General features: G+C 50.6%; 5 protein-coding genes across 5 annotated transcripts; 3 read left to right on the forward strand and 2 right to left on the reverse strand.

Moving 5' to 3' along the window:
* Positions 1-884: 884 nt before the first annotated feature.
* Positions 885-2,747, forward strand: Aud_002142 (uncharacterized protein; the record flags this gene model as incomplete). Its single annotated transcript, XM_043296143.1, has 1 exon — positions 885-2,747. The coding sequence occupies one exon, from the start codon at positions 885-887 to the stop codon at positions 2,745-2,747; it is 1,863 nt and encodes a 620-aa protein (XP_043152078.1).
* A 223-nt stretch (positions 2,748-2,970) lies between these two features.
* Positions 2,971-4,692, reverse strand: Aud_002143 (uncharacterized protein; the record flags this gene model as incomplete). The annotated part of the gene is made up of 4 exons (XM_043296144.1): positions 2,971-3,789; positions 3,845-3,986; positions 4,044-4,371; positions 4,434-4,692. 4 exons carry the CDS (start codon positions 4,690-4,692, stop codon positions 2,971-2,973), a joined length of 1,548 nt encoding a protein of 515 aa, XP_043152079.1.
* Positions 4,693-5,339: 647 nt separating this feature from the next.
* Aud_002144 (uncharacterized protein) lies at positions 5,340-5,890 on the forward strand (the record flags this gene model as incomplete). The annotated part of the gene is made up of 3 exons (XM_043296145.1): positions 5,340-5,504; positions 5,565-5,714; positions 5,789-5,890. The coding sequence occupies 3 exons, from the start codon at positions 5,340-5,342 to the stop codon at positions 5,888-5,890; spliced, it is 417 nt and encodes a 138-aa protein (XP_043152080.1).
* Positions 5,891-10,120: 4,230 nt separating this feature from the next.
* Positions 10,121-13,102, forward strand: Aud_002145 (putative mucin family signaling protein Msb2; the record flags this gene model as incomplete). The annotated part of the gene is made up of 1 exon (XM_043296146.1): positions 10,121-13,102. The coding sequence occupies one exon, from the start codon at positions 10,121-10,123 to the stop codon at positions 13,100-13,102; it is 2,982 nt and encodes a 993-aa protein (XP_043152081.1).
* Positions 13,103-14,052: 950 nt separating this feature from the next.
* On the reverse strand, positions 14,053-15,466 carry Aud_002146 (mitochondrial fission process 1 family protein; the record flags this gene model as incomplete). The annotated part of the gene is made up of 3 exons (XM_043296147.1): positions 14,053-14,466; positions 14,560-15,091; positions 15,327-15,466. 3 exons carry the CDS (start codon positions 15,464-15,466, stop codon positions 14,053-14,055), a joined length of 1,086 nt encoding a protein of 361 aa, XP_043152082.1.
* Between the last annotated feature and the right edge of the window lie 699 nt (positions 15,467-16,165).

The raw sequence follows: 16,165 nt of genomic DNA on the forward strand, positions 1-16,165 counted from the left end.
GCATGGGCCCTTTTTATCACAATGACGCCGGTATGACCAAAAGAAATAAATCTTCCTTGTTGGAGCAGTGCTGTCGCTCTCATTAGATGTAACTATAAACAATTTTACCACGTTTTCGATGAAGGTGTGCCTTGTGGCGAATTCTTACTGAGAGCTGACACTCGGTCCACTGAAGCTATCGACCCCGCATGGCTTATCTACGAGCTCTCTCCGCCTCTTGGGGAAGCTCTCTCGCTCCTCATAGTTGGACTAGTTCATCATCTCTGTTGTGACCTCCATTGTCGAGCTTGGTCTCCATCATTTCTTATCCTTTTTAGTGCTTGGCTCCAGCGCGGACTTTTGTTGAGAGCTTGAACCCGTGAAAGCTGCTGTGATGTGAGCGTCTAGATTGTCGGCTGTCATAACGCGCAGTCAGGTATGACTGCGCCTTCATTATCGAGAGATTCGATAAGTTAATCCACTTAACTCAAAGTAGAACGTTCAAAATGGCATATACTTCACTGTTATCGAATCCTAACCCTTTAAAATACTCGAGAACTATTTCAAGATATTCTCAAGTTCCATACGTCGGTTTCCCCCAAGTGTCGGGCACGACTTCACTCCAGAGCCGAGGGATATGGCGATATACATACCATCGACATGGGAGCAGAAGCTCTGAAGAACGAAGGAGGTTGGAAAAGTATCAGCGCCATAATCCTTCCAGGCTAAGAGACCGACAATCGGGTCACTGTCAACGATCACAATCTTTATTCGATAATCATCATCCCTGGTGGAATCCTGGCTGGGGATGGAGCCGGTTGAAATTCAGCATTCCTCCAAGTTGGAACGAACACACGCCCAGGAACGACTATTGGGAAGCACAAAGGGTTCGTTTGGATCAGAGGATGGAACGATTAAAGAAGGAGATCGAGGCGAACCCTTACGAGGCTTTATTCGGGAGGAGGCCTGTACCTTTTCAGTCGTCGGGCAAGCATGAGAACATTTTCTCCTCCTTTTTTCAGTCCTTTTTCGGTCATGGGTCAAAGGCAGAAGCCGAGCCGAAGGCAACTGATACGACCGCGCGCGTGAAGATCGATGCTTCGCATTCATCAGATCCTCGACCTTGTGACAGACAGTCAGCAAGCTCCAGAAGCGAGATCAATGCATATGATGAGCCGGCAAAGGATGATATTGGAGACTATGAGTTTGATCCAATCACTGGTCGCATGGCCCGGAAGAAGGGGGAAGCTTTTGAGGTGTCTCGGAATAGCAAGCACACCGAAACTCCCACTTCATCGATTCGTTTGAATACAATTCAAAGTGACGCAGCTCAGAGTGCTGGCTTCCTTTCCCCGGTAGACCGCTCAGAAGCACACTCAGACGCTAAACGTGTTAGAAGGGCTGCAGCCCATGAAAACATCGTGCAATCTGAGAGGGTCGATGAGTCAAGTCTTCAAAGTACCACACAAGGCCCAGGCGAGCTTACCTATGGCAACAGTACCTTACCTCCGAAGCCAGGAAATTCTGATGAAATCATCCACAAAGAGCCAACTGGGCCTGGAGACGAATCTACGGCTTTTTCAAAGGCAGTACCGGCACCGGGTATTGAAACGACTAACGAGCGGTTATCAATTGACCATGCTCATTTAGAAGCTGACAATGTGTCTCCCTCCGCGGTTAGCCATCAAAATGAACGCTCGTCAAGCGTCCTGACGAAATCAAAAAATCCATTTACTACGCTACATATGACATCAAACGAGTTTAAACAGCAGGAAGGATGGGTTACGCAGGCAGAAAAGGCTGAAGATCTGGATATTCTACGCGCCAGTGACATTCGCACACCCTACGAGCTGAAGAACAAGGATCCAGATCCGGAAGAGCAACTAAGGGAAAAGCGGCGCAAACTGAACCTGGCTTTTGAGATGGCCGAAGACCCAGTCAAAGACCTAGATGCTCAAAGAATTCGGGAGAAGTACAAAGTCCATGAAGCTTCCAAATCAAAGGAGACGGATTCGGACCCACTTGACTCACCAAACCCTCAATTGCGCTCTCAGAGTTCGATGACTGCAAGTACCTCCCTTCCTCGTTCTCAAGGAGATTTTCACAACGTAAGGATCAATCCAAAGCATGAAGCAGAGGAGCCGCACGGTCAAGTTCAAGTCTCCCCGAATGATACTTGGGCAACAGTCACATATCGTGTTCTTGTATATGACCCCTCTACCTTGCAGGTGGTGGAAGCAGAGACAAGCTCCTCACTGCAGTCGACTGATAAGCTACTTTCACCTGCAGAAGTCCTTTCTCGTCTGAGCCACCCTGCGAAGTTCGTGCCGTACCTTGCTAAAATGCACGATGACGGGTATGAAATTGTCTCTGGCGGGGAGGACATCATTGTCTTTATAAAGGCTTCCGAGAGTGGCTCAGCTATGCGTTCAAAGACCCCAAGCCGTGGTGATATAGCAGGACGACTCACGTCCCCTGAATCAGACCCCGTTGAAAATATCCGAGCGGCGACTGCTCCGTCTGATTCGTCGCCCAATCCGGCCATTGTAAGCACTGCTGGTGTTTCAAAAGACACTGATCATGCGAAGGCTTGGTCCAGAGTTCGAACAGCACTTCGTAGAATGCTCATCTGTGGTGTAGCGACGGCAGGAACGTGCTACGCTATTGGTGTCGTTGTCGAGTATTTTCGCACCGGGGGGCAAGACGGACTGGGTATTGATGGATTCACCGAGTTTGAGTCGGAAAGGCGTCGCAGAGACCGGGAATAAAAGGTGATTTTGCTTATTACCTCATGTGAAGCAACAATTTGTCACAAAATTGTGATCATATTTTGGTGTTTGTACAGAAAAATCACAACTCTATATTTACTTACCTTCTGTTTCGTCTACGATGCACCTCCTATTCAAATGGAATGCTGCCAAATGGCCAAGTCGAACTGACTGATTCAGAATAGCTGACTCTACCAGGAGCATGCTGGTCCAGACTACACGGTCATTTGGACAAGCAATGACCGGGATCCATGGTCTTCAAGTCGTCGTCGTCCTCCAGTGAGCTATCTTTCCCTTCGTCCTGCCACGCAAAGTCTTCCCACGGCTTGCGCCAACCTTTGAATTCTCGAATGCGATCATTGATGGAGCTTCGCATCTTTCCCTTTATCCTCGCCTTGTTCTGTTCCTCCTCACGCTTCTTCCTTTCCGTCTCTTCCAACTCCTTTTCTCTCTTTCCTAGCTCCTCTTCCTCAATCGCCACCCTTTTGCGGGCGTCATTTGCCTCCAACTCATCGTCTGACTCCTCATCAATAGGATAATTCTTGAACGCCTTCTGCAGGACGCCGCAACGAGCCTGCCCGCTCATCATGTAGATGAACAGAGCCACGATCATCTGGACGGCCGCCCGAAAATCTTGCTTGCGCCAGAGATCAAATTCTCGGCTGCCCAAGACTCGAAGGTTACGTGGATTTGGATCGCTGTCAAGGTTCTTTGCGCTAAGCCACTCCACCTGTTGGCGAAGTCGTTCCAAGTTCTTTCCAGTGTAGAATCGATCGTAGGCAGTGGTCGGATTGGGGTCTATCACATCGGCGTCTGAGGAGGAACGGTTATGTCTTCCGCTCCACAGATGGGAGGTTTTCTGGCCGAGGAAGATAGCACGAAGAATATGCAGCCTGGAACCGTGGATGCCGATTAGATAAACCTCCTGGTCCGGGATCTGATCTCCATGGGGCCGCAGCCGGGAGATGTTAAGGAGGAGCTGGCCAAGCATGAGCTTGAGCTTGTCCTCGAGGGCCGATCTAAGAGATATGTTTTCCAACGACTACAAGCAATTAGCCATCTGAAACGACTAGGTTGGGATTTGGGGGAACGTTTACCGCTGACACGGGGAGAACTGTCGGGCAGACTTTCTTGTCAGGATGGTGATCCAAGCCAACCAGTCCAGCTGTGAGAGGACCGTCCTTATACCTCTCACTGTATCCAGTCCAATATTCTAGCTGGCAGTTGAGCAGCCTCGTCCTAAAGCGGCTGTGAGTGCAAGCATTGGGAATGACATGTTATGGAGAAGCTACTGACCGGAAAAAGAAGTAAGAGTCGCTGTCGTCCGTCTCTCTGCTGATTCTGAACGCTTCCAAAATTGCTTGCAGAAGAGCATACACCACTTGTCCCTGAAGTTTGACCATTTCATCGAACTTGAGCTTGGGCTTGCTTCCCGCGGCGTCCATTGTACCGTACCCCTCGTCCTCGTCTTCGTCTTCGTCGTAAAGGGAGCCAAACTCGGGAAGTTTTCGCAGGGTCACGAAGACGCTTCGAAAGCGAATGTCGCCTGGAGACCATTTGTTTATGTCCACGTCACGGGCATCGTCAGCATTGCGAAAACACCAAGGTGTACGCTGAACAATAACTAAAAACGCATCAGTCAGTGACTTTCTCTGTCAGGACATCTTTGAGGCAGACAAAACATACCAGTCCTCTCCGCCTTCTTCAGATAGTAACTAGGAATGATTCTATCGTCAGGAAGATCCAAGAAGAACTTCGCAGTCAAACCATGTACGCAGACCTCGACAGGGCTCTTGGACTGGGGAGCTGGCCCTGGTTTGAGTTTTGCCTTCCAGTCAGGCTCCCAGTCTGGAATAGGCTTCCAATTCTCAGTCATCTGGAGAGCTAGATTTGGGAGTTCTGGAAATTCTGGAATTGTTTCCATGCGTGAGCGAAAGCGATCCATCTTTCTGGCTGGTCATGTTCCGGATCATTCTGGTAAGAGTCCTGAGGGCTAGTGTTGGATTTGAGTAGAAGGGCATCTTGCACATTCACACATTCACTATTGTTCTAGACGTTTGTAATGATGTGAGAGGGCTATGATATAGGCACTTTTGAGCATGGCATGCCCTCTGTTTACTTGCTTTCGTGGCTTGCGGTGGTATATTGCTTTTAGGTAGATATAGATTTAGAAATAGTCTAGTCTCTTCAAAGGATGAAGACATTTCTGATTCGAAGCCAAACTTAAGATATCATGTATTTGTACCTCTCTATACTAGAGCTGTTATGATAACATCCCCAGACCCTTAGAGAAGAATATATTTCCCGCACCGCAGTCCAAATTTATTTCCCAAGACCACCACTATCCGCTATCATAATCTTGAGGATCCAAGGCCCGTTTATTTATCTTCCTAGAATTATCGGCCTATATAGCCATCACCTGTCGAGCGCATGGTAGACTCCAAATCCGGAGTCGTAGTCATAGTGGGGCGACATCTCCGCACGAGTCTAATACTACCTCCAGCCATTCTCACCCCGAAGAACCTCCAACATTCCAGCTTTCCACCAAATCTTCAAACCCTCAATTAGACAACCTCATCAGTAACCGTAACCATGGCCAAAGCAACCCGCATCCCCATCCGAACCGAAAAAGCCCCCCTCCCACCTCCATTCCTCTCTCAGGGAATCAAAGTAGGGGATATGATCTACTGCTCCGGGCAGGTCGGCGTGGATCCTACAACGGGGAAGATGGTGGACGGCCCGATACAAGCACGCACTGTACTTTCCCCTTCTCCTCTACAATGCTAAGTTGAAACGATGAAACTAAGGCAAATGCAGAAGCAAATCCTGCACAATCTTTCCGCCGTCCTGGAAGCAGGCGGGTCGAGTCTGCAGGACGTCGTCAAGGTGAATATCTTCCTGGCTGATATGGGGGACTTTGCGGCTGTGAATGAAGTCTATCAGGCGGCGTTTGGGGAGCCGAAACCGGTTAGTTTGCTTCCATCTATTTTGCGTTTTGAGATGAGGTGGATGCGGAGGCGGATGCTGATTCTATGGATTAGGCGCGGACTTGCGTTGCTGTTAAGACGTTGCCGTTGGGTACGGATGTGGAGATTGAGTGTTCTGCGGTGGTGACCGGGGTTGTGAGGGATTCTCGACTCTAGTCTAGGTCTTATGGTATGATGTTGGGAGGTGTTGTCATGTGTTGTCATGTGTTGGCGGGGATGATAGGTAAGGTGTCTTGAGGTGACTCTCATATGGCTGGTGTTGATGAGGCTGGACTGGATGGTATTGCTGGTTCTCTACCAGAAATTCATATTTCTTGACCCATTCAAGACAAAACGTGGCTCCATGGACGATGGCATATCCGTTCTGCTGGCTTAGATCAGAGCTGTATAGCCAAGTACGGCTTTAATTTATGTTAGTAGTGTTGTACCTGCAGGAGGATGAAACAGATGAAGAGATGGTTAAGTGTCAGCCAGTATCTACAACATGCTGGCTATTTAGAAGTTACTGACAGCTCATCTTAAACCAGATCACCAGCGGATTTTGTGGTAATGATATGCTGAGAATAATAATACCTCAATATCAGGCTGTACTCCGTACCGAGCCATAAAATCCTGTACCGTGTAATGTAAAGTTGATTGATCCGTCAATGGGACATTTTGCTTTGTAAAGTGGGCCGTTGTAGCTCATTTTCAGGAACAGGTTTAGCGTCATTTTACCGACTCAGGTACCAAGTCCAGCAAAGTCTGTCTTTTACCAATCTGGAAGTGTCTAGTCTCGACAGTCACATTTTTGGTCGTTTCATCAACCAGAACATTTTTTGATGCATCATCTGGCATGAAAACATGACTCACTCTAAGCACATGGGAGGAATGTCTAATGACGTTGATGTTGTGTTGGAACCTTCAAGCTTGACGATACCGCGTGGTGCCTGGAATGAAGTTTTGCCCTGACTTGAGCATGATGCTGTAGATAGCTGGAGTCTCAGGAGTCAGGAGGCAGCTAAACATCTACTCTGTAAGATATTGTCTGTCGGATGCTGGCATTATTACTGAATCAGGACATGGCCTCGCCGTACCTTTACTAAAGGTCGCTAATCTGCTAAGGTGGCATTTGCTACTTTGTCGCTTGTACTAAGCGGCTTCAACTGTTCATTTTCTAGTAGCGTCCAGATAGAATACTAGAGGTGCTCACTTGACAGCAAATGTGCAGTTTGACCCTCGTTGACTCGGTAAGCATCTGTACCAGGCTCGGAGCGGTCCAGCCACAAGGGATGAAAAGACGACCGTTTCAGCCTCCCACGCCGGGTCGCTTATGGTGCTAGTACTTCCTGCCAGGGGAAAAGCATGTGGAGGTAAAACATCTCCTTATTGATAGATCCTAGCACTCGGGAGAGAGACATTCCCGTGCGACATTGATACCTGGCAGATTGCTAGTCCAATGGAGATAAATAATCGGTTGAAACCTGGAAGCTGATATGATGATTGACATGCGCAATGTTCAGCATCAGGCTAACGAAGTTTAATCAGCAATAATCAGTTTACTTGCAGTGTTTCTCACGCTATGACCGAGATGGTCTCGAAATTGAGCGGGCGTTAGACTCGGTGCAAGACAAAATGAGAAATTGATCCCCTAGGTTCCTCATTCAGGTCAATGGTGTCGGTCTCTATGACACGCTACGACACTAATAGAAGGCTTTACTGCAAATATGTTAGCGTATATCATGGTTCTATTTTGACATGCTGTCTTTTCCCCTGAATGCTAAGTGGCCTGTTATTGTGACTCCTGACTCCTGCTTCTACGCGATCCATGACATGGAGTACAGAAATGATGCCTCAGGTTAGGAATTTTGTCATCGTCAGGTACCTTTTGGACGATGGAGACTCCGTACGCATAACCATAAGGCTGTGCTTTTAATCTAATTTATCAGACGACGAGATGCATTGAAGAGGAGAAGAGGGCTCAGTCCTCGCTTTGTCCATTCCTTTCGGCTGTCACTAGGTTAGCTATTAAATCACCATACGACTACTGTATCACCACGCACCACAATACTCCACCACCACATTTACACAATTCATCTAAGAAATGGGCATAAGTGGACTGCTTGTGGTCCACACACGCACTAAAATGACGCCGTCATTCTAGACCTTGCGGTGGTCCGAACCTTGACAGAATAGGCTTACTGCAGTGCACCGTCAGCAAGAGGCTGGGGAGTTGGTCGGATGGATCATGGGTGATTGGTTGAGTGGGCTGTGGAGGCCCAGGGCGGGAAATGCCGGGAATTATGATGAGCATGCCTGGCCAGCAGATCGGCATGCATTGTAGAACCAGCACTGGGCATCAACGATGATGTGGTAGTACAAGACTTCTTCGACTTGGTCAACGACCAACGAGAGGTCAATCTGCAAGAGTCGGAATTAGCCTCCCATGGATGGATGGACAAACTGAGGAACTCCTTCATTGAACTTAGGAACTGCATGTTTTCTTTGTTCCAGTGTCATCCAGGGGAATGTTCAATCGTGCTTCGAAATGCTTGTGTTGTGCCTGGCCTTTCAACACCGCCACTGCACTGCTTGCTTCTGGGCTACAGGTCGACTACTACAGTGGTTACCATTTTGATTTGTGTACCTTTATCTTGAAGGCGTCTCTTCTTCATGACTCGCCTTCCTATTTCGAACTCCGTCTGGTTTTTCTTTTGTTGATCGAGAAACACCATGGACCATCTAGACTTCTCTTCTGATTTCTCCCTTGCCCTCTGATCGACTCTGTTCTCTGGACCAACTCAAGAAGTTCATAATGCTGAGGGAGATATCTACAGCTGCCAATAATGACGACACAAATTAGTACTATTGTGATCTTTCCGAGGAATGTTACTCTGTAGAATTGTAAAGTGGTACATCCTCAGGCAGTGCTACAGTAGCCAGCCGCCGCAGTGTGCCTTGCTGACTGTCATTATCTCCTCCATAAAGAGAACCATCCAGACTGATAGACTGGTTGCATCACGGCCAATATCTATAGATTAGTACATCGGCTGTAAGTATTGTAGGACATCAAGAAGGTGATTGCCAATGCCAACATCTCGAAGAGCCGTTACTCAAGGAATCTACTTCGTATAAGGACACTGTACTTTGATTGTGTAACCTGCAAAGTGGTGCGTGTCCATAGCGTGTCCCTTTACTCTGCATGTTTACCAACAGTACGTTGTATTTCCTGTAATATTTCTGTAATGTTCGGACTTATCTTTCCATCTTCACGGCCATGTACACTGGTAAATATGGCCAGCCCGTGCATATTGATACAGTACGGTAACAATAATAAATCCTGCTTCTCTTTTCCACTTGCTCTGCGCTAACAACGAAAATAAACCTAGCTAACCTCAAACTAGTCAAAGATAGTCCTCCATCTCCGCCTCAATTAATTTCGCTCTCATCTTCCAGGTCCCTCTTTCTTTAGTCACCTTGCGTCTTTTCAAGTGCTGCCGTCTGTCCTGCATTTGGTCACTCTTTTTGTTCTTTCCCCCTCATCTTTTATTCTTCTTCTTTTGCTCTCAATTGTTTCGTCTATCTTCCGTCGATAGTCGGTGTTATTGTTGGTTGACGTAGCCCATATTATTTACTGTTGGGACCTGACAAGCGCGCTGCCTCCTTGCATCGCATCCACTCTCCACCGGCCCCCCCTCTCTCCCACGGTCGCGCCTCTCGCTTCTACCAGAGATCTGCCAGTCCTCCTTACTCAACAGGTACATTTTATCCATCGGTCTCTTCCACCAGGACCTTCACCACCTCCTCCACCTCATTATCCACGACAATAACGCTGTCTCTTTTTCCTTTTATTTATTTTTGACGTTTCTAATCTAGATATCGTCGTTCGTTCCTTACAGCACTCACATTCGTTTTGCAATTCGCTTTTGGGAACAGTCGACTCAATAGCTTCCCTTGTCGCTCTTTATTCGCATTGTTTATATACTCGTTCTTTATCACGAATCGATCAGCTTTGACGTCGACGCCGCTATATCGCTACCATTTGGATCCTCGAACTCACATCGTCGAAGTATTTGCATTGGATCCAGCCCGCCGACGCTGTCCGTTGTCAATTGTCAGCAAGGGTGTCCGGCTTGAAGAACCTGTGATTGCGTCCCAGCCTCCTAGTTACGAACGGTGTATACGATTTTGGACGTGATAGCAGCATTTCCCATCGCCCAGCCGGCTGCAAGACCTGCATCGATGCATTGCCGAGCGTGACGGATAATATTGAGTCTCTCTCGTGACCTACCTTTGACTATAGGAGCCCTGCTGAGCTTTCGGCTCCGTCCATTCCTTTGTGCATCACTGCGGCACCGTCAACTTTAGCCGTTCCTTATTGCGAGCAATCAGTTTGGTATCAAAATCATGCGTCCTGCGACTCATCTTGCTGCGGCCCTCCTGTCCCTAGGAGGTCTCGAGCTTGTCGCGGCCGAAAACGCTCAGGAATTGAAGCCTCGCTTCATTGCCAAACAATTCAAAAGACATGTCTATGGACGTGACTCCTCTGCCGCTGCGTCGTCGAGCACTGACACTCACTTGAATACAAGGGCTGATTTGAATCCTTTCATCTCTTACTTCAACAGCCTGCTTGAAAATGGCGCCGCGACAACTTCCACTCCTCAGGTGCCTTCAGAAGCCCCGCTCGTCGCCCTGCCCATCGTCGTCTCGGTAGATGCCAACGGTGTCTCTCACACCATTACCGCTAGTCCCCCAATCGTGCCAACCCCCACAGCGGCCCCTTCAGCAGGGACATCTTCTGATGCGGATCAGTCTACTCAGGTGACGACTCCCTCAACGGCGCAGACCTCTCCACAGGCCAAGACAGACACCTCAGACAACTCCCAAACTCTACCAGCCTCATCGACTCCTGCCACAAGCAGCGGAAACGTCGTTGGCGATGCCTTGGGTGGTGTGGGTAGCCTTGTTGGCGGTGTTCTGGAAACCTCGAGCAGCTCAGCCAATGCTGTTCCTACAGTAAGCTCACCCGTCACTGATGAACCCAAGACCTCTGAGAGTTCGGCGACAACTCCCTCACCAACGGCGCAGACCTCTCCACAGGCCAAAGCAGACCCCTCGGACAACCCCCAAACTCTATCTGCCTCATCGACTCCTACCACAAGCAGCGGAAATGTTATTGGCGATGCCTTGAGTGGTGTGGGTAGCCTTGTTGGCGGTGTTCTGGGAACCCCGAGCAGCTCAGCCAATGCCGTTCCTACAGTGAGCTCGCCCGTCACTGATGAACCCAAGACCCCTGAGAGTTCGGCGACAACTCCCTCACCAACGGCGCAGACCTCTCCACAGGCCACAGCAGACACCTCAGACAACGCCCAAAGTCCGCCAGCCTCATCAACTCCTGCTACAAGCAGCGGAAATGTTATTGGCGATGCCTTGAGTGGTGTGGGTAGCCTTGTTAACGGTGTTCTGGGAACCCCGAGCAGCTCAACCAATGCCGTTCCTACAGCAAGCTCACCCGTCACTGATGGATCCAAGACACCCGCGGGCTCGACGACCGAGAGCGCTGATCCCAGCGCAAACTCTACGACGCTAACGGGTTCCTCATCTGTCGCTGCTCCCTCTCCTGCTGAAGCGACTCCGACCCCAACCGCGAGCTCGTCCGGCCTCCTGGACACTGTTGCCTCGAATCTCTCTGGAATTCTGCCTGGAGCTTCCAGTCCCCTTGCGTCCGGAGCTGCCAATACCAATTCATCCACCAACACTGATGGCACTGCTACCCCCTCAATAAACGTTATTCCCTCTTCGACAGGCAACAACTCTCCGACAGAGGCTAGCCCCACCCCAACTTCAAGCTCGGGCGGCTTGCTCGATTCGTTGACCTCTGGTATCTCTGACCTGTTGCCCGGTTCTGCTGCATCATCCTCGACCGTCACCAACAGTAGCAGCGGGGCTGAGACCCCGGGATCCACAGGCGTTGGTCAGTCTACTATTCCTGTCAGTGTCCCTGCGGTGACACCCTCCGCCACCAGCTCGAGTGGGCTGGGTGGAATTCTGGGCCCTATCCTCGGTAGCACCGGAGTCATTCCAAGCGCAAGCACTCCCACCAGCAGCTTCGTTGGCATCCCCACCGGTTTGACTAGTATCATCATCCCGGGAGGCATTAGCGGAACTGAGACGGGAACTTCGTACACTCAGATCAGTCCTAGCGTTCCTACAACTGCCCCCTCGGCCACCAGCACCGCTGTCATTCCCGGTAGCTCCGAAACTGCTATTGGTTCCTCGATTGCTGTCACGGGTTCCACCGCAGTAGGCTCGACTGTGCCTACCGGTCAGGTCACGCCTACTGCCACTTTCAGCAGCTCGGCAATCCCGACACACTCTACAACCGAGCAAACGACACCAAATCCGACAACCACGCCGGAGACCACAGTCGCACCCACCAGCACCACTACTACTACTCATCCACACGAAACTACCACCTCCGAGAACACCGACTTTGTTCCCTCCAGTATCCTGGTGGAGCCTACAACCACAACTCAGCTCTCGACGGCTGAGACTGCTACTGGCACCAGTCGACCCGCTCAGTTGCCTGGGTCCATCTCGCCAGCCAATGGTGTGACTAACCCTCCGCCGGGCTCTACCTTGATTCAGATCGGCTTCAATGGCAAACTCCGATACAGCTTCGTCGCCACGACCCCGCTCTCTTCATCGCAGGTCTTCCTATACGTTCCACAGGGACTGATCTATGCTTTGGAGATTCTCGGCAAAGATATCTCGATGTTCGCGATCCAGCCCTACGACAACTCGGCCAGCACCGGGTACATTGCAACCGTTGCCTTGGCTTATATTCCTACCGATAAGGTTGATACCTTGAGGATGCTGCTCCGTAGTCCATTGTCCAAACTCTACCAGCAGCCTAACGAGTCGGTCAAGACCTTGTTCGCGATGATCGATCCCTCCATCCCTCTTGTTGTCGGAGAATCCGGCGCATCTAGTGGCAGCGGATTGTCTAGCGGCAGTGGTAACAGCGGCAGCGGTAGCAGCAGCGGTGGTACTGGCAGTGGCAGTGGCTCTGGTAACAACGCGGATGCCGGTGCCAGCCGCAGCTCTACCGCTCGTGCCAGCTCTGTTGGCATCGGCGTTGGTGTCGTATGTGGCGCCGCAGCGTATGGTGCGGGTATGTTCTGGGTTGCTCGTCGCTACCGCAAGAAGCGTCAATTGCATCGCCGCTCCAATTCCACTATGGAGCAGACGAGTGAAGGTCGCGGTGCCAGTTCTCTCTTCGCCACTGGCGGTCGTCTTTCCCGCAACAGCCAGAATAGCCGGGGCAGTGGCCGGGGCCAGATGATCAGTGCTCCTGTCATGGCCGAGAACTCGCTGGGCTGGAACTAAGTCCGGGTATTGCAAAAGGAATAATTGATCAACCCCTACGATGTGGCTCAAAGATCATGGGCGGCAGTGGGACTGGCTGGGATAACGCCTGCCAGCCCTCCCTGCCTTCGGAGATACCTTTTTAACTTCTGAATGTATTCATTTTTTTTGGTTTGTGAAACAGCGCTTTTGGGGCGTTGTTTTTGTATCATTCTGTCTCTTTCTTCCACCATATTTCCCTATATTTATTCCCCATTTGTTCTTACCAGACTCCGGTCTTCACTTTTCTACTTTTCATTTCTTACTTTCCTTTATGGTGCCACAGAGAAGTACTTACCTCCCCACACCAAGATCATTGTTACCTTCTCGACTCGCATCGTCTCAAAGAAAAAAAATCAATTCCTCTGCTCCATACCTGGGTTGGGGGGTTAGGTATCTGTGATGAGTGATGCCGTATACTATTGCCCCTGGCCCTGTTCTCCCTTGATGTCTTTTAGTGTTTTGTTCTTGCGATTATTGTACAGATGTATAGTGTGAGTAGAGAGTGAACGAGGTCGTGTCTAGGATTTTTGTACCCCTGTGGATGTTGAATGAATGTCTGAATATTTATTTGACCGGTAATATATTGAGTATCGATCGATCCTGCGAGAACGTAGCTACGGATCTATAGTAAGCTGCACAGTTGCCTGCACAATGTCTACAAGTCTAGATGCGTCCTATGTACGTCTTTTCTATCATCAATTAGGTACAACACGGAATCATTGAGCTGAGAGCACCTGGAACTCCTGTACATGGCTGTGCATATGCAACAGAGATGAGATGAGTGACAAAGGAAATGTATCGAAGTGAACGGAGTCTACGCGGCAAATCGAAAAATCTAAATCAACATACAGGCTCAAGCGCAGGCGCATGACCTCCATGGAACGCCCCGTCCCAACCCAGACAAATATGAAAAGGAGATTAGAGGCCCATTACTCGGTTTTACTCTTCGAGTTCGAGTCCGAGTTCGACTCTGACCCGAACCCCAGCCAAGAGAGCGGTCCCGTCCGGCCCTTGGCCTCGCGCTCCCGCCTGCGCTCCTCCTTCGCCTTCTGCCGCTCGGCCTTGTATTCCTCCCAGGAGAGATTGGCGCTCGCTGCGACGGCCCCATCGGCTCCGAGTGTCGTGGATGAGTTCTTCACCGCCTGGGTCTGGAGGTAGTGCGATAGGGAGGGTGCATCTGCGTCTGCGGGGTGAGTGGCCGAGGCCGAGGCCGGGGTGGGGAGGGGCCGGACGGCGTCCTCGCCTGCGTAGGCGCGGAGAGCAGTGCGGAAGGACCATTCTACTGCTTCGTCGACGGGTTCGTCGAAGATGTACGGGAGGAAGGGGACGACGGCGAGGCCGAGCTGTCATCGCGTTCGCATTAGTAGCTGTACTGTACTGCCTTTACACTGCCGCTGGGGAAGGGAGAGGAGGAGAGGAAGAGGGGGGACACATACACCGATCGGAGTCCAAGTCCGCATGAACACGTTCTTATTGTCCTTCATCATTCGCCCGGAGTACTTGACCACCGAGTGGATCGTGAACGCCGGCAGACCCATACTTGCGATGCTCTGGAACACGGCCCGCTTGACCATTACCATGCGGTAGTCCTCGATGAGGGGGATGCGGGTTGTCGGCCAGGGGGCGAGCTCAGCACCGGCGCTGGGACCGCCCATGTCGCCTGTTGCCATGCCCCTGACGACCTCGTTGGCCGTGAGGTCCTTGGCGTCCTTGTAGGCTTCGCCGGGTGGGGCGAGGACGTGCCGGTTGCGCAGGTAGGCCTTGTGGCCTTCGTGGGCGACATCGCCGAGGAGATAGGTCCAGGAGATGCCGTAGGCGGTGCGCACGAGGTAGGGGTGTGCGACGGGGCGGAAGGACTCGCCTATGTCGGAGGTGTAGGCGACGTAGCGGTGGGCGGACAGGAGGATGGTGCGAATGCGGTTGACGTAACCGGCGTATCGGTAAGGGGTGTCCGTTGAATCGACGGAGCTATCCATGTTAGACGATGGGTTTGTCACTATGATGAGGTGGTGAGGAGGTCGCGGAGAGGAATGGTGGTGGTGAGGTTTGTAAGAGAGAAAAGAAATTCATCTTTTTTGAATGTTTTGCGGGGACTGGCGGAGATATGATGCCATAGTTCAGTTCCGCAGGGCAAACTTGGACACGCGACACTGAACGGCCACTTTGAAGGAGTAGCGACAGGGTACGCCAGGAGGAAACATACTATGGGGGATAAATATCATCGTAGAAGCCATCATCCTGGTCAACTATTTCCTGAAGCTGAGCAGGAAGCTTCTCGCGGGGGATCGGTTGCTGCGCTGTGTCTGTGGGAGGCTCATCATGATGATGCTTTCTCCAGAGCATGCTTTCAATTTGCGAGAAAGAAGATTAATGACTTGATATCGAGTGACAATCTGGACCGAAGGGTATATGTGTTCTGTATATACAGTGACAGCCAGGGGAAGGCAAGTAAACCGCAAGAGGAAAGCTACAAGCTACAAGAACAGAGCAAAGTAAAGTTGAAAAGACGGATAAATCAATGGATAGAAAGACAGGGACGTTCCCCGGAAGAACAATATTCTCTCATCTATTTTTATTCCCTCTGATTTGTTCTCGTCAGTAACGGCACCCGAACAGCTGCACAGCGAGCAGTAGCCGGGGTAGTATTGAGGAGGACGGAGTAATTCATCCCAGCCCTGAAGGCGTCGTTTGCCCCGAGGTTCATCGGGTGCTTCCCTTGGCCCAGTACCCTGCACTGCCGCTCTGGGTCCTCACCACATGAGATTTATGTCGAGTGACGTTGTGTTTGTAGTGATAGCTCTCGCAATGGAATCGTAGCATATACTCCTGCTCATATCCTGTAATCAATTGGTCACTGGTGGTGGTTGGCTGTTTGTGCTCTCAAACGTCCTGTGATGCGGTACTGCGGAACTTCCCGATCCTTCCTTAATTCGGACCGTGCCGGAACATCACATGATACCAAGAAAACCTATTATGTCATGCATTATACACGTGATATCACGGGATCTCAACAGCGGCTCTAACCGAATGAGGTAAAGACCA

Source organism: Aspergillus udagawae, assembly GCF_001078395.1.
Source record: "Aspergillus udagawae IFM 46973 DNA, scaffold_11, whole genome shotgun sequence".
Lineage (NCBI taxonomy): Eukaryota > Fungi > Ascomycota > Eurotiomycetes > Eurotiales > Aspergillaceae > Aspergillus > Aspergillus udagawae.